The sequence below is a fragment of the Setaria viridis genome, chromosome 3 (genome assembly GCF_005286985.2).
Source record: "Setaria viridis chromosome 3, Setaria_viridis_v4.0, whole genome shotgun sequence".
Classification (NCBI taxonomy): Eukaryota; Viridiplantae; Streptophyta; class Magnoliopsida; order Poales; family Poaceae; genus Setaria; species Setaria viridis.
The window spans coordinates 22,346,419-22,369,603 of NC_048265.2; the positions used below are offsets into that span (position 1 = coordinate 22,346,419).

The 23,185-nt window shown below is 40.9% G+C and overlaps 1 protein-coding gene and 1 long non-coding RNA gene across 3 annotated transcripts; one reads left to right on the forward strand and one right to left on the reverse strand.

Annotated features, from left to right (window-relative positions):
- Nucleotides 1–14,643: 14,643 nt before the first annotated feature.
- On the reverse strand, nucleotides 14,644–17,820 carry LOC117847179 (elongation factor 1-alpha). Its single transcript, XM_034728342.2, has 3 exons — nucleotides 17,668–17,820; nucleotides 16,574–17,058; nucleotides 14,644–15,712 (listed from the first exon to the last, which is right to left on the reverse strand). Exons 2-3 carry the CDS (start codon nucleotides 17,033–17,035, stop codon nucleotides 14,831–14,833), a joined length of 1,344 nt encoding a protein of 447 aa, XP_034584233.1. The 5' UTR covers nucleotides 17,036–17,058; nucleotides 17,668–17,820; the 3' UTR covers nucleotides 14,644–14,830.
- An 87-nt stretch (nucleotides 17,821–17,907) lies between these two features.
- Nucleotides 17,908–22,335, forward strand: LOC117847182 (uncharacterized). 2 transcript variants are annotated; one of them, XR_004638553.2, is made up of 5 exons: nucleotides 17,908–18,070; nucleotides 19,286–19,411; nucleotides 20,086–20,393; nucleotides 20,987–21,101; nucleotides 21,928–22,335. It is a non-coding gene; the product is annotated as an uncharacterized lncRNA (long non-coding RNA). The 2 variants fall into 2 exon arrangements; XR_004638552.2 differs by having other exon boundaries at nucleotides 17,908–19,411.
- The last annotated feature ends 850 nt before the right edge of the window (nucleotides 22,336–23,185 follow it).

The window sequence follows — 23,185 nt, forward strand, 5'->3', positions numbered from 1 at the left end:
CTTTTTTGCTAGCACTAAGTTTATTTTTATTTTTATTTTTACACTCATTTCTTGTCTTTCTCTCTTTTTTCTTTTCATTTGTCGTTTTGTTTTCTTTTGTATATCTATTTACTCATGTAGAATTATTTGTTTGTATTGGTGTTATTTTTTTATTTCTAATTTGTTTGTGATGTTAAATTATTTTTTATTAGTACATATCAAAGTTTTTATTTTATTTTCTTATTTCTATTTATTCTTCTTTCTACTCTTTTATTTTACTTTTTTATTTTATTTTATTTTGATATTATACAAGAGTGTAAAACACCCTCTCTTTAGTGGATAGCCTAACATTCATCATTTACTTCTACCATACTCCACTCATCTACCATGCTCATGGTTGAATGGTATGGCAAGGAAGGGGACCTTTGTTTATAGGCCAAGGGAGTTCATAGGATGATGACATGTGCCTCCTTCTAGAGTTTTCACTAGAAAAATATCTATATTCTATGTTATTCTAATTTCTTCATAGCAACAATACCTAGTGGCTATTTTCTTATTTTTTCTTTTACTAGTAGAGTGCATGTGCGGCACACATGTAAAAAAAAGTAAACAAGGTTAGGATTATATGTCGATAGGCAAAAGTGGATGGCATGACTACCGAGACCCCCCTATTGGAAGTTGTTGGTGGGAATAAATAAATAAATAAATTGGCAAAATCAATGCACACATACGATTTGTTGCCAACCCACCATGATTTATATCAATCTGATGATAAAACAGAGTAAGGATGCTCATGACCCAGGAGGCTCAATCAATTTAGAATTGCATATTGTATTGGTAAGTCATGTCAAGCACTTGGTGGCATTATTGTCTAAAATTCCCACGACGTTCAGATTTGGTTACGTTGTTTTCACACACAAAAATAAAACTAAACCGCAATTTACAAGCCAATCCACTCCTAATATTGCTTGACAAAATCACTGCCGAAAATGCTGGAACCACCGGAATCCTTGCACATACTGATGTGCACCAGGTCATGTCTCAACTGAGAAGTTGAACTCAGTGTGGTTTCACACTGCACCACAGCGTCCATCTTCGATGTTGTCGCCTCCAGGACTTCCTAATCATCCACTTCACAACAGAGAATTACGAAAGTCATGTGGACGTGAAGATGCTGACACCGCATGAAACGGATCACTAATCATTATCAAGAATAGTGTACTAATTATGAAACAATAATGGTCAGATTTGATTAACCATGCCTAGTATTTGTAGTTGTCAAATATTTTCCTGTGAAGAGATTAGTAAACTTTTTTCCCCCCATAAGAGGTAGCTTCTAACCAATCCCATATTTTTAATTCCCGCAACTAATAGCCATCAAAATATACAACTGCAGGGCAAAAGATGGTTTTGCTCCATGCCTAGGGTTCCCCAATGAAAGCCAAGCTTCAGCCACACTGTCATCGCTTTCTTGTTACAGACTAGTTCACCTATCATTCTTGGCCTCCAGCAGATCAGAATGCGGGAGAAGGGGACACACATCCAATGGCAGAGAGGGGCTGGGAGACACACCTGCACAAAGATGGCGTCCAGCAACAGCAGCAAGTAAACAGATCAGACCACAGATGCATAGGTGCTCCATGAGACTGCCCTCCACCCATGGTCCTGCCCTATTGACTAACCAAAATGCAATCAATTTTCTATTATTTTCTTTATAAAAAGAATCATGTATGCCTCCAGTTTAACAGAAAATGTTGGGCAGATGCTAATTGATCAAAGGAGTCATATAATCATGACACATCCGGCCATGTGGTTCAAAAGTGTTTGCATCAATATTTCGAAGTAGCCTATAATCTGTTCATGATGGCAGCTGCAATTTCTGAATGCAATTATGACACTATCACTTGTAGCTATTATGTGCAGATAGAGTAGCATGATTGCACTCAACATCAATACTGAACTCCCTTGCGTGATATAATACAGAAAAAAAGGATGCCTTCAGAACAGATGGCACAAGCTTCACTTGCAGCAAAATGCTGACAATGTAGCACATCCAGAAAATACCAAGACGTACTCAACTGTAAACCAAACTTCCGTAAAATGGAGCGCTCCGTTGCAAAATTCAAGTCATAACTACAAGCGAAACAATGATCAGTGCTTCTGAAGTCTGAACCCTGTAGATATTTTGCAAATCCGGACTAACAAGCCTAATGGTGTTTCTAACTGAACTCTAATTAGAAATTCCCTAATGTTGCCTATCAAGAAATGGTGTCATCTCAAGTGACCTTATGCAATCAACCACCTAGGATAACTGCAATGATAACCACCCAAGTAAAATCCATAAAGGGAGTGAACCGAAGAAGCATCATGACATGCACAAAAGGTACCACGAACTTGCTGATCGATCAACATAAGTTAAATTCTCAAATCTTGAAAGAATGATTATACTAATTTAAGTCCTAACAGAAAAACAGAGCTACCACTGTAGGTTATCCTGTTTGGCAAGAATGATTATCCAATCCTTTTGGTTTGATATAAAATAAAAAATGACAAAATTACGTCACAAAGAACATCACCTGTGTTCATATATTGTTTCTAGATCACCCTAAGCCATGCGCATCTAAAATAAAGTAACAAAGACGAAATTAGCTTTCAGAACTATTCTACCTCACTGCCAGGATGGTTCTCTTAAAAAGAAACAGTCTAAAATCCTCCTAAATCAATCCATTATTGTGTAACATTGATTATAGAAGAACAACATTGAGGAACTGGTATGTCAATCGATAATTTTCTTCCACACATAATCTTTTCAAGAAACTATTCTATCTCAATGCAGAAGAATTTCTGGCCAAATCAACAAAGATAGTGTAAAGTGATAAAAGAAAAAACAATTAGTTATAGCTACTTAAAAAATTAGTTACCTGAAGCTGGTGGTAGTTAAGAAAGAACAAACACAATGTCTAAAGCCTGTAGTCTATATCCTGTTGGAATATTTGGGCTAGGCCCAATTAATTCAACAATCTCAAGGTGCTAGGTGGTTAAAATGGTTAATCCCAAATGGGTAGTTAAGGAGTATCTTAACCAACTTAAATTGGTGGACCATGCGAAGAGAGAGAGGGTGCCACATGCGCGTGCTCGCTTGCTCACCGAGCCGTGCCACGGTGATGGGTTTTGCCGTTTTTAATCACGAGTTGATGACTAGTAACTGATGTTGTGTTTAGTGATTAGTAACTAACATGGATTAAATGCTGACAACAATGACTAATTAGTAACTAACATGGATTAAATGCTGACAACAATGACTAGTAACGGCTGGAGGTTACTGGTAACTTATACTATTAATGGCTATCAATTACCTGACCTGGAACATGGTCCAGATTCGTTGAACCTCCTCTCTCCTGCGCCTATAAGAGAGGTGCTTGTCCTCTGCTTAATACTGCTACACAAAACCAATTCCTCTTCCTTTTGTTACTGCTAGCTGCTACCTTCACATAGCTTGCGAGAGCAGGCCTCCGAAACTTCGTCCTGCTGCGACACTTGCACGAGTAAGCGGGCGATCAAGTTTTTGGGGAGCGCACCTTCTGCGCGACTGCTCGCTGCGTCCTACTACTTCTTGAAGGCCGTTCTGCGTCCTACTTCCTGAAGGTCGTTCAAGGGACTGCTCTGCATCAACTCGTTATGGCATCAACTCTGATCGACTACATCAAACAGCCTGAACCGATGTGTCAGGCACAATGTCTGATATGTCCAATTCTGGGAATGACGCACCCATTGCCGCCGGCAATGGTCCCGCCCTTGGGTACTTTCTGAACCTTCTACTTTCTGAACCTTCTCTAGTTCTTCTTTTTATTTCTGTTTATGTTCAAGCGTGCTTTAAACAGAAACACTTGCACATGCCATGTGTCACTCACAATGATCATGATTTACTTAATAATATTCGGAATTAAAATATACCATAAAATGCCTAAATTTGTAACAATGCAAAAACTTTGATATTTGTGTTAGGCTTACGGTCACTGGTTTTGCTGCTGCTCTTAAACCAAATGTTTTTGATGGCTCAAATTACAAACGTTGGCGTGATAGGATGATCCTTTGGTTAACTGCTATGAACATTATTCATGTCGCAAAGGGGAAGCCAGAATAATTTACTCCAGAGGAGGAGCAAGTTTTCTTGGCAGCCAATAACCTTTTTCGAGACGCGTGATTAGTGTTCTTGCGAAAAACTTAGTGGATGTCTATCTCACATTGCGTTTGCAAAGGAACTGTGGGATGCACTTGAGATAAAGTTTGGGGTCTCTAACGCTGGGAGTGAGCTGTATATTATGGAACAGTTTGTGGTAGGGGGCATTATTGCTAAACTGCCACCCTCTTGGAGGGATTTCGCTACTTCTTTGAAACATAAGAGATAATAGTTCAGCGTTGTTGATCTGATTGGATCTTTGGATGTTGAAGAGAAGGCGAGGGCGAAAGACACTCGCGGGAAAGGGGTTGTTGGGTCTTTTAGTGCCAATCTGGTGCAGAAGAATAATCCCAATGGCTTCCACAGTAATAATAATAAGAAGAAGAAGAAGCAAGATAACAATGCAAATACTAAGCGGACAACCACTTTTAAGAAGAAGAAGAACAAGGATAATTGCTACGTTTGCGGTGAACCTTATCATTTTGCCAGTGAGTGTGAGAACCGCAAGTGGAAAGGCAACAACAAGTTAGCAAACATGGTTATTGGCGAAACTGCAGGAACGCCGGGGTATGGTAATTCATTACCTACAGTTCTTTCAGTTTGTCATTCACCGGAGTGGTGGATTGATACTGGGGCTAATATTCATGTGTGTGCTGATATTTCCTTATTTTTATCTTATCAGGTCAGGGGGGACTTTCTCCTTGTTAATGGGGAACAGATCACATGCGCATGTTCTTGGTGTTGGTACGGTCGATCTGAATCTTACTTCACGAAATACCTTGCGATTGAAGAACGTGCAGCATGTCCCCACCATCAAGGAGAACCTTGTCAGCGGCTCTCTACTGTGTAGATATGGTTTTAAATTAGTTTTTGAATCTAATAAATGTGTACTGTCTAAGTATGGGACATTTGTTGGTAAATGTTATGAATGCGGAGGCTTATTCCATTTATCTTTGTCAGATGAATGTAATAGAGTTGTGAACAATGTGGTTAATGTTGATGAGTCTAATATTTGGCATTCATGACTCTATCATATTAATTTTCTTTGTATGGCACGGCTAGCAAATTTGAATATAATTTCGAAATTCACCTTAGTCAAAGGTTCTAAGTGTCATGTATGTGTGGAATCAAAACAACCTCGCAAGCCTCATAAAGCTGCCGAGGCAAGGGATTTAACATCACTTGAACTAATTCATTCTGATTTATGTGAGATGAATGGCGAGTTGACAAAAGGTGGTAAAAAGTATTTCATGACCTTAATAGATGATTATATTAGATATTGCTATATTTATCTATTGAAGTCAAAGGATGAAGCTTTACACTATTTTAAGATCTATAAAGCTGAAGTAGAAAACCAACTTGAAAGGAAAATCAACGTGTAAGGTCTGATCGTGGTGGAGAATATTTTTCAAATATGTTCACCTTGTTCTGCGAGAAACATGGCATAATTCATGAGAGGATGCCTCCCTATTCACCTCAATCAAATGGGATTGCCGAAAGAAAGAACCGCACTCTAACTGATTTGGTTAATGCCATGTTAGATACAGCGGGACTTTCCAAGGAATGGTGGGGTGAGGCTATATTGACAGCGTGTCATGTCCTAAATCGTGTTCCTATAAAGAATAAAGAGATCACTCCATTCGAGGAATGGGAGAAGAAAAGATTAAATCTTTCATATTTGCATACTTGGGGGGTGTTTGGCCAAAGTAAATGTGCCAATCCCTAAAAAACGCAAGCTTGGACCTAAAACAGTTGATTGTGTATTTCTTGGTTACGCTATTCACAGTATTGGTTATAGATTTTTAATAGTAAAATCTAGAGTGGCTGATAGTATGTTGGCACAATTACGGAGTCCAGAGATGATACATTCTTTGAAAATATTTTTCCTATGCGAGAGGACTATAGCAATACTAGTCAAGAATTTATTACAAATGATGATCCAACTGATGTGATAGAACACAATGAACAAAATCTTGTGAGTAATCCAAAGGAGGATGACAATGAAGTTCCTAAAAGGAGAAAGAGATGAAGGACTGCAAAGTCTTTTGGTGATGATTTTATTGATTACCTTGTGGATGATACTCCTAGAACCATTGAAGAGGCATATTCCTCTCCTGACGCTGACTATTGGAAGGAAGCTGTCAGGAGTGAGATGGATTCTATTATGTCTAATGGAACTTGGGAGGTTGTTGATCGTCCTTATGGGTGTAAACCTGTAGGATGCAAGTGGGTGTTTAAGAAAAACATTAGGCCTGATGGTACTATTGAAAAGTACAAGGCAAAGCTTGTGGCTAAGGGCTATATTCAGAAAGAAGGAGAAGACTTCTTTGACACTTATTCACCTATTGCTCGATTGACCACAATTTGAGTGTTACTTTCCCTAGCAACCTCTTATGGTCTTCTTATTCATCAAATGGATGTTAAGATAGCTTTCCTAAATGGAGAGTTGGAAGAGGAGATCTATATGGATCAGCCAGATGGGTTTGTAGCGAAAAGTCAAGAAGGAATGGTGTGTAAGTTGTTAAAATTTTTGTATGGCCTCAAGCAAGCACCTAAGCATTATCATGAAAAGTTTAGTAAAACTCTTATGTCTGTTGGCTTTGTTGTGAACGAAGCTGACAAGTGTGTGTATTATCGTTTTGGTGGAGGTGAAGGAGTGATATTGTGCTTGTATGTTGATGACATACTGATTTTTGGGACAATCCTTAATGTGATTAAGGAAGTCAAGGAATTTTTGTCTCAAAACTTTGAGATGAAAGATTTGGGAGAGGCTGATGTTATCCTTAATATAAAACTAGTAAGAGAAGGTGATGGTGGGGTTACACTTTTGCAATCCCACTATGTGGAAAATGTTTTAAGTCGCTTTGGTTATAGTGACAGTAAACCTGTTTCAACACCTTTTGATGCTAGTGTGATTTAAGGAAAAACAAAAGGATAATGAGAGATCAGCTGAGATACTCTCAAATTATTAGTTCGCTTATGTACTTGGCTAGCGCTGCGAGGCCTGACATCTCGTTTGTTGTGACCAAACTAAGCCGGTTTGTTTCAAATCCAGGAGATGATCACTGGCGTGCTCTAGAGAGAGTGATGCACTATGTAAAAGGCACTGCGGACTACGGGATTCACTATACTAGTCACCCAAGGGTACTAGAGGGTTATAGTGATTCAAATTGGATTTCTGATGCTGATGAGATAAAAGCCATGAGCGGATGTGTTCACGGTTGGAGGTGGTGCTGTTTCTTGGAAGTGTTACAAGCAGACCATCTTAACAAGGTCAACTATGGAAGCAGAACTTACAGCATTAGATACTGCCACTGTAGAGGCTGAGTGGCTTCGTGAACTCTTAATGGATTTACCGGTGGTTGAAAAACCAATACCGGGTATCCTAATGAACTGTGATAATCAGACGGTGATTGTCAAAGTGAACAGTTCAAAGGACAACATGAAGTCATCTAGGCATGTAAAGAGGCATTTTAAATCTGTCAGGAAATTGAGAAGCTCCAGAGTGATATCTTTGGATTATATCCAAACCGCTAAAAATATGGCAGATCAATTCACAAAGGGTCTTTCACGAAATGTGATAGACAATGCATCTAGGGAATTGGGCTTGAGACCCAGTATGTGAGTCATGCTCTGGTGGTAACCTGTCCTATGTGATCGGAGATCCCATGAATTAGGATGGTGAAACAAGCCATTGTTTGACTGAGAGAAGAGAACCTTTGAATAAGGCTCATTACGGTGTAAGTGCATTTCTCTTCAAACTGTAAGGCAGGTTGGCTATTGCCTTAATGTGATCTAAGTGACTTATTTAAGCAAAGTTGTTGTTAATGGCTCTAGCCCGACCTCCCAGAGTATAGAGCCAACTCAGAGAGGTTGATGCATTCAGCGATGGTGCTGCTGATGCGATCTAGCCCCGCGATTAGATCAGAGGGTGCCGGTGGGCGGGTTGTCGCGAGGATGTGTGGGACCCTCTCCGTGAGAGAAAGGTCACCGACCTGCTGGATGATCGGCGCGATGATCCTTGGGTGGAGACCTTGTGTTGCTGATGCGGATTCGATGGAGGCCAAGCTGGCGACGGACGTCGAGTCAGCGATGGAGTCAGAGTCCAACAGCATGCTCTTGAAGCGGAGCTGGATCGGATTTGCAAGGAAGTCCTTCATGCTCCCAAGGAAGATGACTTCGGGGCGGGATGCCATCGAGCTCGTTGGGAAGGATCTCACGATCACCCCTACCTGGCACGCCAACTATCGGATTTAGTGACCGGCAGTCCACCACGGGGTTACCCAAGTGGTAGATTTGTAGATTAGTGACCGGCAGACAAAGAACTTGAATGGTAACATAGGGACGCAAGGTTTAGAAATGTTCAAGCCTCTGGGGAGTAATACTCTATGTCTTATGTTCTGGTAGATTGTATTGCTAATTGCAGGTGTGAAGGGTTAACATGCCCTCGGGGGCCGCCCCTGGTCGCCTTATATAGGTTGACGACTTAGGGTTACAGTCAGGTAGGATATAATCCTAGTCGGTTATTACAAGAAAATCAATCTGAGTCGGTTTACAACAAGTATCTCGTGATATCTGGGCTGGATTGGTTCGCTCGACCTCCAAGCTTGTGCTCCACGCGTCTTTATGCCTTGCCCCGCACGCTATGGTCAGGCGGGGCCTGCTTGTCAACACGGCCAGTATCCTGGTCCATGGGGACCTGTGTGTACCCTATCCCTCAGTAAGTTCATTATCAAGTTCATCATCTTGTGATACCTTTGTGTCATCTATTGCCATAAGACAAAAGGGCGTAGAGAAGAGTGATGGAGCTTCCTTGATGCAATGCTGGCAATTCCTTTTGAAGGCTTCTCATCATCATCATCATCCGAGTCGGAGCTTGCATCGGAATCCCATTCAACATAGTAGGCTTGACCATTTCTCTTCTTGTAAAACTTCCTCTTTTTCTTGTCATCACCTTTCATGTTTTTCTTCTTGTTTGGACAATTCATGGCAATGTGACCAATTTCATCACATTCAAAGCACGTCTTATCTTCAAATGGATTCTTCTTTGATGATTGGCCTTTCTTATCATAATTCTTATTCTTCATGATTCTTTTGAGCCTTCTAACAAAAAGAGCCATTTCTTCATCGGAATCATCATCATTGCCATTTTCATCATTGTTGTTCTCTTTTGATGATTGAGCCTTGAATGCAATACTTTTATTTCCATCATCATTTGTTAGGCCATGAGCTTCCCTTTGTGATTGCTTGAAAATGTCATGAGTGAACACTTCACCTAGCACTTGTGTAGGTATCATTGTCTTCAAGTTTGATCTCACAAGCAAGGTAACAATTGTTTCATATTTCTCCGAGAGGCACCTAAGAAACTTGTGAGAAAAATCTTCATCCGGAACATTGAAATCAAGACCCTTTAGCTCATTCACAATATCATTCAATCGGTTGAACATAACAAACACACCTTCATCTTTCTTCATAGCAAATTCACTAAACTTTCCCTTGTATACACATAATTTTGCTTCTTTCACAATGGATGTTCCCTCATAAATTTCCATAAGCTTTTTCAAAATTCCATTAGCAGTTGTGAGATTCTTCACCCAGTTGAATTCACTAATATCAAGAGCACCATAAAGCACATTCATGTCTTGATCATTGAGTAACTCATTTTCATCATTGGTTTCGGTTTTATTCTTCTCATCTAGAATAACATATCCATGATTCACAATTCTCCAAATCTTTTTGCCCATAGCCTTAAGATGAACCACCATTCTACTTTTCCAATAATTATAATTGTTCCAATCAAAGAACAGTGGCTTCTTCACATGAACATTGTTGTCACTAGCCATTTATCCTACTCTGGGATGGTTAAATCCTTAAAATACAAAGACCAAAGCTCTGATACCACTTGTAGGATCTAGGATACCGACTAGAAGGGGGGTGAATAGACGGTTTCAACTAAAATCACAAGACTAAATAAATTTAATTAGTAACATAAGAGAAATTTTATATATGTTCGTTCTATAACTAGGTGAGGGTTTGCAACCTAGGGTGGCAAGATACAATTCAATCTCTAGTAATGTAATTGCTCAAAGTAAATTGCAATAAATAAAATTGAGCAAAGAAATAACTGAAAACAAGAGACGAATTTTTTCGGTGGTGTCGAGGACTTGCCGGTCACCCCTAATCCATGTGAGGTGGATTCAATGTTCCAACCACTCCTCTATCAACCGCTTGATTTTGAGCCGGGCTTGAATCAAAGAACCTCTTCAAACCTCGATTCCACTAGAGTTGCTCTTCACCGCTCTAGCGAGGTGAGCATAAGAACCTCTCACAAGAATAGCCGGGGCTCCTTCACAATCTTCTTGAAGGGCTCAATGACTCCACAGCCTCCAAGCCATCTAGGAGGCGGCAACTTCAAAGAGTAACAAGCCAATAATGCTTGCTTGAAGACTCCCTAGTGCCACAAAGCTCAAACTCTTGATGCAATGCACTAGGATGCTCTCAATCTCATAAGAATGCAACCTCTAAGTAAAGTGAGTGAGAGAGAGGAGGAAGAAGGCTCAAGTATGTCAAGAAAGTTTTCCAAAGTGCCAAGAGAACTCTCCCACACCTGAGCATGAGATATTTATAGAGCCTTCCCCCAAAGCTAGCCGTTATGTTCAAAACACGCAGAAACGGGGGGATTCAAGGACCGTCCGCCTTTATGAGCATGGACCGTCCGCCATTGATCACAATGGCTAGAACAGCAATAAATGCGTGTCAGAAATGACCGTTGCATCACAGGTAGACCGTTCACCCTTATAGGCGTGGACCATCCGCGGTTCAAAAACTCAAACACACAGGGAGCTATTAGACACGTCTAGGACATGTCAACTTTTAAAGTTAGTGAGGCGGACCGTCCGTCCAAAACTAGCGGACCATCTACCGTTCATTTTCCCCCGATCAACTAGAACCAAACTGGTTCTATCAAAAACTTAGAACATGTGGCGGACCGTTCGCCCTTAAGATTTTGCGCACCACCAGAACGAAACTTGTTTTGTCTAACTTTTCAAATTAGCTGGCGGACCATCCACCCCTAGGGGCCAGACCATCCGCAATTCATGCTAAAGCTCCACTCAGAACCAAGAATGGTTCTGTCCAAAAATTAGATCATGTGGTGGACCGTCCACCAACCAGGGCTGGACCGTCTGCCTCTATATCTTTGCACCCCACTAGAGCAGGAACTAGATCTGTCTAAAAACCAAACCAAGTGGCGGACCGTCCACCTCTCAGTGTTGGACCGTCTGCCATTTCATTTTTCAGCGCAACAGAACATCTTCGAAGAAATGGCTAAGTCAAATAACAGTCCGCCTTCACAAGGGAGACCGTCCGCCATTCACACCAAGTTAGCCATTTTCGAAACATATTTTTACCATCATTTTTCCCACTTTTCAAACAAGATAGACTTATATGCATGTGATGCAATTGTTTGAGGAAAGTAGAACTATTGAACCGTCAAGCAAATGAAATTGACCCCTCTTGATAGTACGGCGATCTAGCCTATTAATCCGGTCAATTATCATCCACTAAGCACCTCTTGACCGGTAAAATAGAAAAGCCCTATCATATACCTTTGCCGTGAGCTTTCCAAAGTGAATTCACCCAAGCTATCACCATAGCATCCTTTGAAGCTCAATTCATCTCTAGGACTAACCTATACTCATAACTTCAATGAAATTGTTAGTCCTCAAAGGTTGCCATTAATTACCAAAACACAAATTAGGGGCCTAGGTGCTTTCAAACTCTAGTGGAATCGAGGTTTGGAGAGGTTCTTTGATTCAAGCCGGCTCAAGATCAAGTGGAGTCTTGATAGGGGAGTAGTTGAAACATTGAATCCACCTCAACGTGGATTAGGGTTGAGCGGCAAGTCATCGACACCACGGGATAAAATTCGTCTTTTGTCTTCGGTTATTTCTTTGCTCAATTTCCATATTGCAATTGACTTTGAGTAATTACATTCATAGAGATTGAATTATATCTTGTCACCCTAGGTTGCTGTTGACGGCTCTTAAGTACCATATCTAGACCGTCAACTCCTGCATAAACACATAAAAGAGGAGCATCAAGAGTAGTGGTAGGAGTTATTACTAATGAATTCCACAAGTGTTGTTGAATATTTGTATACGGGTCCATTAAAGGAGAAAAGACACCTCAAGATCAAGGAAATACACTCTCAACCAATCAGGAGCAATCACATGGATTGAAGGGCCCACAAATGGGAGTAAACCGACAAGGTTCACCGTAAAACACTTCTACCCACATGGGGACCCACATGGCAGTCACCCAGCCAAAGGCGGTTCCCCAGGGTCGGCCAAACCCCTAGTGGCCCCATTCGCCTCTAGCCGCCACATATCGCCACTTACCGACCTTGCAATGGCGGTTAAGGAAGATTCCCCAGATATTCCCCTCGGGAACCGACCCCAAGTGCCTATAAATAGCAAGGGAAGGGTCTCATTTCAAATCACACCCAGCACCAACACCAACACCTTCCTCACCTCCACTTGGAGGAGTGCCTCCACTTCTATCTAGAGAAGAGCTCTATGGCAAAACCTTGCTTAGGCTAGTGCTTAGGATAGGGAGAGAGAGAGGGAGTAGCTCGGAGGAGTGCTGAGTTCCTCAGCACTCTACTCCGACCATGTACCTCTACGGATGTTGTCTTCCTTCTGAGTTAAGTGAGTATTCATGATTCCTTATCCGGTTTAGTGCTTATTTATAAGTGAGATTAGTTCTCTTACTCGCGGGTTAGTCGCTCCGTATTTATACGAAGTGTTTATCTGCTACGGGTTGACAGACGTAGTTAGATTGTAGTAGTAATCAGTAGCGTAGACGTGGTGTCTAGGCTAAGGGTTATCCTTCGTTTGCCTTATATCCCACAGGTTGCTAGAGGTAAGCGGCAAGTGGTGACAGCCCTGTCCATCCTTTGTAATCCTCCACGTTCGGATATAGCGTAGAGTCGTTGGCCAAAGGCACCTGACTAATTCAGGGTAAGCCGGTGCCCGAAGTGAGTTTCCTTAACCCAAGAGATCGACCTTTTAACTTATCTAGTGCTATCCATAGGAATCCTCTCTACCCTTCGCCTATTATTGGTTGGTTGTCCTTGATACTAGAGTCGTAGATATACACACACATTCCTCTGGATTCGATATCCTTGGAATACTCTGAGGTGAAAGCTACAACAATATCCGTACGCTTGTGGATTCATTCGCATTCGTTAATTATACCAACAGTTGCAAACCCTCACCTAGCTTTAGAAAGAGTAGAAATAGAATTTCTCTTGTGTTACTAATTAAATTTATTTAGTGCTGTGATTTTAGTTAAAACCACCTACTCACCCCCTTATTCGGTATTTTAGATCCTACACCTCCGTTCTTCAATATATGACATCATTGACTTTTTTTCTCAAACTTTTACCAATAATATCTATTTAATGGATTAGTCAAATAAAGTAAAAATAAGTACTATTGCATCGATTATCTAAAGTACTTGAGATTTATTATTTCCATAAATATCTGTAAAACTGAATGGTCAAATTAATAAAAAAAACTCAATGGTGTCATATACTCCCTCCACACCCATTTGATATAGTTTAACGAAAAAGAAATCTACGTATGATCGGCGCATGGGAGTAAATTGTTCCTCGGTCTTGGTGAAAAAACTCATGTGTCCATCAAAAGGGGATGCAGGGAGTATTTAAGAGGAGCTAGTAGTTTATTTAATCAAAATTATTAACTTGACTAAATGTTTGTCAAACTTAGCCAAGATTTCCCTCAGAATTCATAGTTCATACCAGCCATGCATACATCATCAATTTCTATAATACGGTACTCTAGCAATTCTCCACTTCCTCCCAATATAAATAATGTAAAAATTCCTATTCATGTAGTTGCAAGCAAGTATTAAACACATTGGTTTTTTTTAAAAAAAATAATGGCTTCTTAGTCGCAAAAACTTGCATAAATTTTTAATGGTTTTAGAAACACATGTAGAAGTTCTATAGATATCATACTAACTCTTCCCATATATTGGGTCCTACAAAATTCGAAAACCTCGCAAAGTGCACGAGCCCGCTAGCTGGAGTCCTGGACAACATGAAACAATCACCCTTCAGTATTTCAAAACTCGTACGAACCAAAATGAGCACTAAAATTCGTACGTAATCGTCACACAAATGCCAACAATAATTGACCATATACGTTACTGACAAATCAGATGACAATGCTACCACAGATTGAGTGAACATTCTCTGCTTGCCGAACCAGCAAATGCTTATCCGAACAGTTAAGACTACAATGACAATTAACGAACTATGGCAGAATTTATGAAAGCGGGACCATCAGATATGCATGGTGTTGACTTTTGAACCTCCGAAGCCAATTCAATCAGCAGATGAAACAAAACTTAATGACACCCAGGCACTTGCATTGAACAATCGCAGGAGCACATCAATCTCAGGTAATTTAAGTTTTGCCAAATCCAAATATAAAAACTGTATGTAAACATCAAACAGACCGAGGACACATTGCCAGCTGAGATTAATAGTTCACGAGATAACAGCAATGGCCATAGACAAAACTTAAGTGATATTATAGCATCTAGGCATGCCAAAAGCAGAAGTGGAATCAACCACCAGACACATCATTTCTTCTTGGCTGCAGCCTTAGTCACCTTGGCGCCCGTTGGGTCCTTCTTCTCCACGCTCTTGATGACTCCAACAGCAACCGTTTGCCTCATGTCACGGACAGCAAAACGACCAAGAGGAGGGTACTCAGAGAAGGTCTCCACCACCATGGGCTTGGTGGGAATCATCTTCACCATACCAGCATCACCATTCTTCAGGAACTTGGGCTCCTTCTCAAGCTCCTTACCGGATCGTCTGTCGATCTTGGTAATGAGCTCAGCAAACTTGACAGCAATGTGGGAGGTGTGGCAGTCCAGCACTGGGGCGTAGCCATTGCCAATCTGCCCAGGGTGGTTCATGATGATGACCTGGGAGGTGAAGCTGGCAGCCTCCTTGGCAGGGTCATCCTTGGAGTTGGAGGCCACGAACCCACGCTTGAGATCCTTCACAGCAACGTTCTTCACGTTGAACCCAACGTTGTCACCAGGAAGGGCCTCCTGGAGAGCCTCGTGGTGCATCTCGACTGACTTCACCTCAGTAGTCAGGCCAGTGGGACCAAAGGTGACAAGCATACCAGGCTTGATGATACCGGTCTCAACACGGCCAACAGGGACGGTTCCAATACCACCGATCTTGTACACATCCTGAAGGGGAAGACGGAGGGGCTTGTCCGAAGGCCTCTTGGGCTCGTTGATCTGGTCAAGAGCCTCAAGCAGGGTTGGGCCCTTGTACCAGTCAAGGTTGGTGGACCTCTCAATCATGTTGTCACCCTCAAAACCTGAGATGGGGACGAAGGCAATCTTGTCAGGGTTGTAACCCACCTTCTTCAGGTAGGAGGAGACTTCCTTAACAATCTCATCATAGCGGGCCTTGGAGTACTTGGGAGTGGTGGCATCCATCTACGAACAGAAAAGCAACATAAGATCATTATTAGCTCATAATGGAATAGATGCATGAACAGGAAGCATACACCATATAGGCAAGATCTGAATCAAAATTAACTACTACACTGCACTTCTTTAGGGCACAAACTTGTCAAAAGTGGCATCACAACAGGAACAAGCAAATATAGATAGCTAGATCATCATCATCATTATTAGCTAGTGCAGGCTATAAACAATAGCCAAACAACATCATTATTAGTGTATCTTCGGATGGCACATGCATATCCATCTGTAGGGAATATCAAAAGAACAATGTTATTTGCTTAACTGAAGACATCCCATGAACAGCAGACAAACTGTACATACAAGAGAACAGTACATCAATCAAATATTAAATGGTACACACTTCTTTAGGGAATAAAGTTGTTTATGGTATTGCTATGCATCTTATTACCAAATTTTCACAAAGCACTGTGAACAATACCAATCATAGGAAGAAAGTTAAATAAGACAAACACTAGTGTTTGCAATCTGCATGCATTATATGTATTCCAATAACTTCCGAACATTACTCCAACAGTTGAACGAGAAACTGAACAGAGAAAAATATTCCCACACATATATCAGAAAATGCAATTCAATGAAGCTGAACAGCTACTATCAAACATAAATATGTAGGAAACAGATCATTCAGGAAGGCACTTAATGCACTGCCAAATTCAGTGCCGAACGTACATACCACATTAGTAGCAATGTTATGGAATGAGAGGAATACGACCGAGTGCAAACGAATAAAGATGGACTACTGACAAGTGTATTTATTAAGGGCATTTCAGATCATGAACCAGAATGAGTTAGGGATTTCTGGAATTATACCTTGTTGCAGCAGCAGATCATCTGCTTCACTCCAAGAGTGAAAGCAAGGAGAGCATGCTCACGGGTCTGGCCATCCTTGGAGATACCAGCCTCAAAACCACCAGTAGTGGAGTCAATGATAAGGACAGCACAGTCTGCCTGGGAGGTACCAGTAATCATGTTCTTGATGAAGTCACGGTGTCCAGGGGCATCAATGACTGTGCAGTAGTACTTGGTGGTCTCGAACTTCCACAGGGCGATATCAATGGTGATACCCCTCTCACGCTCAGCCTTGAGCTTGTCAAGCACCCACGCGTACTTGAAGGACCGCTTGTTCATCTCAGCGGCCTCCTTCTCGAACCTCTCGATCACACGCTTGTCGATACCTCCAAGCTTGTAGATCAGGTGACCGGTGGTGGTCGACTTGCCGGAGTCGACGTGGCCAATGACCACGATGTTGATGTGGGACTTCTCCTTACCCATGGTTGCAGGTGAAGCTTAAACCACTGCATCAGATGAGTCAATTGTTAGAAACACAAAACAGAGCAACCAAGCAAGTATCAGCACTGAAATCGGAAGCCAGTAATATAAAAACTTTTACAAGGCAGTAACAAAACAATTTACAGACCAGATCAGGAACTAGATCAAACAAGGATATTGCAACTATATAAACATAAACTATTACAACCGGATACACAGAAGCAGCCTCTAAAAGAAAATAAATGAATCAATTGTGACAAACACTAAACAGAGCAAACGAGCAAATATCTAAGCAGAATTTAAAATCCAGAAGTACATAAACACTTAGAAAGGCAGGAACAAAACAATTTTACAGTTCAGATCGGAAACTAGATCAAACAATACTATTACTATATGCATCGACTATAAAGCAGCAGCCACCTCTAAGCATTCGATCTACAAGGACAATGAACAAATCAACCTACAGAATCTAAGAAATTATCCGGATCTAGATGAGACCATGCATGAGACTCGAATCCTCGAAGCAAGCTAGCACGCAAAACCCAAAAATCCTACGGAATCGGAGATGCGAGTATCAACAAACAAATCAAACTACCAGAAAGGTCAAATTGCTACTAGCACGAGGAGGCACAAACCCGCGGAAGCGAAGGAGGCGGCGTGGGGGGAGGAAGCGGCTACTAGTCGGGGTGGCTGCCTCTGGTGGTGAGGGCGCTCGCCGCTAGGGTTCGGGGCTTTATATATCAAGTGCGGCGGCGAGGAGTGGAGTCGGTGCGTGGCAGGCCGGGCCAGCCCAAGGAATGGACTGCCGGAACGTGGCTGAGGGCCCATACATGAAACAAGGCCCATAGAGAAGTCGACCATCACTGTTGCCGGTGCTGAGCGAGTGGAGTCTCAGCTGAACCCCTCGCCGCCGTCCACCCACGGCCGACCTCCTCGCCACCGCGGCCTCGGCCGCCACCCCTCGTCGTCGACCCGCACCCTACGTCTGTGTGCCCTCCATTTCTGCTACTTCTTCGTTCAGCTGCCTCTGGTTCGCTGGTAAATTCATGAATATTTTTTTTGCTTCGGAGACCTTCATTTCGTGCCTAGATGTACTTGCTGGAGCAGAAGTCCAGTCCTCTCGTTTCTTCTTGAAATGACTCCAAAGTTTGCAGTTCAGGCTCAAAACAGTTTTTGCAGTTCAAGTTCGTTACCATTCACCCAGTCCTGCAGTCCACCCAACCAGCCAGCTTGTACTCGGTTGTTTGCAATTGGGTGTTGACAGTATCTGAAAAGGTCCAATTTGTGTGCTCCATTCATGTTGAATCTTGTCACTGTGCACCTTTGACGAGTTGTCAGAACTCAACATGATGGTGTAGTACACAGCTGCATTTAGCTTGTGCTGACTATTGACACTTGACAGTGCATTACTTGTTCCTGCAACCAAGGAATGGTGTTTGGTATAAGCTGTTTTCCCCCTCACAATTAATTTTTTGCAGCTAGCTAATGTGGTGAGAACGTGCAGATGATCCTTGACATTATCGGTATCAGAACAACAGCAATCTGGGTGAACGTGGACAATGATCTATTTTTTGAGGAAATGCACAATGATCTATTAGAATGGCAATGAGTTTCAGTAGTTGATATGGGATGGGAATGCTGATTTTAACTTGATATCCTGGCGATTATGGTCTGTTAGCAATCAGTAGTTGCATTGTAATAGTAATAGATCATGCCTTCATTCATTTCTACGGTCACTTGTATTAGAGGGAAATGTTAGGACATTGCTGATGTAATATATGTCAGTTGATGTTGTGATAATGTTGAGACTTGAGAGCATTCTCCATTCTTAGGCATAGATCTTTTCAAATACAATGAGCATTTAACTATACTGTTTTAGATCTTCAGTTTTGTACTAATGGACTCCGGAGCATATGTTGTAAATTAAACTTCATTTTTTTTCTTGAACAATGTTAAAATATGCCCTCTTTCTTTTCTGTTTTACCATGTCTCGAACAACCTGATTTTTAATATGTGTTGTATATACTTTTGTGGTGCAATAGGTCCATAATTCGTACAATCCAATTGATTAGTATAGTCGATATGTGGAGAGCCACTTCTCAATGTACTAATCCCTAAATTTAAACCTTTTTTTAGTATCAGTTTTTAGTTATTTGTTATGATAGTTTAATTGTGGTAAAATCCAGTAGCCCAAACTGAAGTACAATTAGTCTGCATTTGTCCATTAGTTAAAATTGATTCCTTATTTTACAGGGAAGTGTGGAATGGGAGCACAAGAGCAAAGTTACTGGAAAGATGCATGGATGTGGCCATTATGCAAATTTTGCTATGTTGTTAGGATCTGCCAAGATTCTTCAGGAGCATCATGATGAGTTGAAGGTTGGCTAAAATATTTTTCTAGTTATAAAGCAATGAGAATTTCTTATTGTGTAATGAAAAGTTCTGAAATAGTTGATGTTTTCCCATCAAACTTTGAGTAAGGTATCTGAATTTTGAAATTGCAGATGGATAAACAGTAAATGGTTTAGCAACAGTTGGATATTCAATCCTTGGTTCCAGTGAACATGGATGATTTGATACATTTAGCAACAGTGTATTATACTGTTATCTACTAGTGGTTTTCTTATTTTTTTTTTGAACCAATTAGAAAAGGGTGCTATATTTTGGAAGAGGTAGCTTCTTAAGTCCAAGAAAGTCATTCGCCTTTTTTTTAACACTCAGGGGAAATGCACAACATTGCTTCTCTCTTGTCTATTTTTCGTTTCTTTGTTTTTTATCTTGGCAACAGATTAGCATTTGCGTCAACTTCTTATGTTTCTCTTTGTAGGGAAAGCGTGCGTGACTGTTTAGTCTGTCAAAATTTGATTTAAGTAATTATCCTTAGATAACACACAACTAATCCTGTTAATGTACATCATCCATTCTCCTGGTTAACAGGCTAAGTCATTTATTTCAGTTGTTTCCATCTCAGTTGTAAGAACTGTCTTGTAATCTTTGAATTTTAATCACCTAGGAATTTTATATTGTTATGAATATCTTGTCGGTTACTGTAGGGTCCAGTAGTCCTGGTCTTCCAACCAGCCAAGGAAGGCGGCGGCAGGGCCTATTAAATGATAGAAGCTGGAGCTGTGGAAAACATACGTGCCATTTTTGGGGTTCAGCTAACTCTGTTCCTATAGATGTGCTGGATTCCTTGCCAGGGCCTATTATGGCCAGAGGTGGAGTCTTTGAGGCCATAATAAGTGGAAAAGAAGGGAATGCTGCACTCCCTTATCACACTTTAGATTGATTGGCTGCCTCTACTGTTATTGTGAGCCTTCAGCAACTTGTTTCGGGGGAAGCTATTCCCTTGGACTCACAGGTACCATCCCACCTTTTGACAACTTGATTTCTTGTCGTATGCCATAATTTCCTAGCAAGGAAGAATGTTCTTCGTTGACCTTTTCTATTTCTACTGATTATGATTTACATAGCTCCCTTCCATAGAAGTTCCGAGTTGTACTGTTCTGTTGGTCAAAATTACAAAATAAGAAAATCAGGTTTTATAGAATGATTTTGTGGTGTCCAGAGAATCTATTTAAAATTTGTCAAGAACTTGTGGAACTTTTTATCCTTCTACTGACTTGGCAACTAGTAGGCTACCCAGGAGGGGAGCCTTAATTTGCCTGGACGTGTAATAAGTAGGCAGCACAGATTGTTCTGTATCCATTACTACATAATATTCAAAACTTCAGTTTTACATTCATAGGCATTTGTATTTTGTACTTTCATATACAAAAATGATTTTGCACCGCAAGAATTATGCAAATTGTTTCGATTTATTACTCCCAGGTCCCCATCAGTTTGTACAGTGCACTGCTATAGCGTTGCCGATATGTTCAAACTTTGGGAATTTATTCTTATTTACTTTCCAGCATATAATTGTTTACCTCAGGTCCCTTCTTCGTTCTGCAGGCTATAACAGTTGGGAAATTCAAGGAGGTGGGGCCTTCAATGTGATTCCTGATTCAGTACCTTACGAACCTTTTTGAAAGAGAGTATTAATCAATTGAAGCAGCAAATTGAAGAGGTATTGGCATTTTGGATTGGATACATTGTGTTACTATTTAAGTAGTCAATTTCTTAATTATTTTCCGGAATTAGTTTCTCTTAGAAATAAACAAGTATAAAAAGCTACCTTAAATAAATAGCTACTTGAACTTGCTGTTAAGATGACTAGTCACTATACCTAACTAGAATAGTTAATTATCAAATAGATCAATTTGCACATCTTATTGATAACTTTAAGAAGTGGGTACTTGTAAGTGGCACCTCAAGCTCTGGGCTGTCACCTAATTTAAGTATATACTACAACCAAGGATATGGTAAACAAATAAGCTGGTGCACATCTAAATTTTTTTTGCATTCACTTATTCTCGATCTTTGTTAGACACTGCTGGCAATTTTAGCACAAGACCAGTCCCTAGAAACATTTTTTTGGGGAAAGTAACAATGCTGCCAATACTGAAACACGCGTTACATGGATACAGGCTCATTGTAATTTGTTGTTTGAGTACTCGTAATAGAAATTTATCTTACACGTTTTAACTTAAATGAATCTGTAGGTTTGTATCTTTCACCATAGTAATAGTTTTACAGCACTAAGAAAACAAGTTTTCATAGTTTTAACGGGTTGGTAGGTTATTAGATGGAAGTGTCTGGATCCCAATGGTCAGAATTCAGGCATTCGTCTGTGCGTTCTCAGCTATTTTCTCTTCAACAATTTACTTCAAGAAAATTTCACTGTGGGACAGCATAGGATCCTCAGCTACTCTCTGTTTTTGTTCACAACTCTTAACGGTTTGGGACCATCTCGGTTGATCATTTGAAACATTACTTTTCTTATCTGGATGCAGAATATGCCAGAGATCAAACTCCGTATCCCTAGCACAAAAGATGGATAATGGATTGCTTCATTGACATTGCGGATTCTCCGTGTCTTCTCTTGTTTCTTGCCATCAAGAGAGTCCACATGCCACAAAGAAACATTTTTTTGGGGAAAGTAACAATGCTGCCAATACTGAAACACGCGTTACATGGATACAGGCTCATTGTAATTTGTTGTTTGAGTACTCGTAATAGAAATTTATCTTACACGTTTTAACTTAAATGAATCTGTAGGTTTGTATCTTTCACCATAGTAATAGTTTTACAGCACTAAGAAAACAAGTTTTCATAGTTTTAACGGGTTGGTAGGTTATTAGATGGAAGTGTCTGGATCCCAATGGTCAGAATTCAGGCATTCGTCTGTGCGTTCTCAGCTATTTTCTCTTCAACAATTTACTTCAAGAAAATTTCACTGTGGATTGTCCTGCATAGGATCCTCAGCTACTCTCTGTTTTTGTTCACAACTCTTAACGGTTTGGGACCATCTCGGTTGATCATTTGAAACATTACTTTTCTTATCTGGATGCAGAATATGCCAGAGATCAAACTCCGTATCCCTAGCACAAAAGATGGATAATGGATTGCTTCATTGACATTGCGGATTCTCCGTGTCTTCTCTTGTTTCTTGCCATCAAGAGAGTCCACATGCCACAAAGAATGTTAGTTCCTTGGTCTGAATCTATGTGGCACTCGTGTAAAATTTGGCGTGCAGGTAAAAATCCATGATTGACTCAGCCACCAGAAGACCTTTACCTTTGGAGGTACATCCTCTTCATGCTATTGGTGTTCAGAGTCCAGTAACCGGTGTGCTGATTGCACGAGTAGTTGCAATGGCTTTCCATCGACTACGCCCAAAAATCATTCTCTGCACTCCCCAAAGAACACACGATTGCATCAGCATCCATATGTGAAAATACATCACGGATTACTCTTCATTCCGCTGGCCGCTGGCAGTAATAATATCAGAAAGCAAGCGAACTGGTTGATCATCGGGTAAGGTGATATGTCTACCAGCGTTTTGAACCGGTATGTTGAGTGAGAATGATTCTCCACAGGCTCTGAGAGAGAACACAGTACTCTTGAAAACGGCAGCTTCAACTTGCTTTTTAGTTGGTGGCCATGGACATGAGATGCTTAGAATAACTTCAAAAGTTTTAGGATGTCGGCCATCTTAACAGCCGTAAGCCATTCAACTTTACGCACTGTCGATTCAAATTTCAGTAATTC

What these genes read in the sequence shown, in the direction of transcription:
- LOC117847179 (XM_034728342.2), bottom strand. Translation starts at nt 17,035, where the DNA reads ATGGGTAAGGAGAAGTCCCACATCAACATCGTGGTCATTGGCCACGTC. An exon ending in TGATCTGCTGCTGCAACAAG is followed by an intron (nt 15,713 to 16,573) that starts GTATAATTCCAG and finishes TTCTGTTCGTAG; the next exon opens with ATGGATGCCACCACTCCCAA.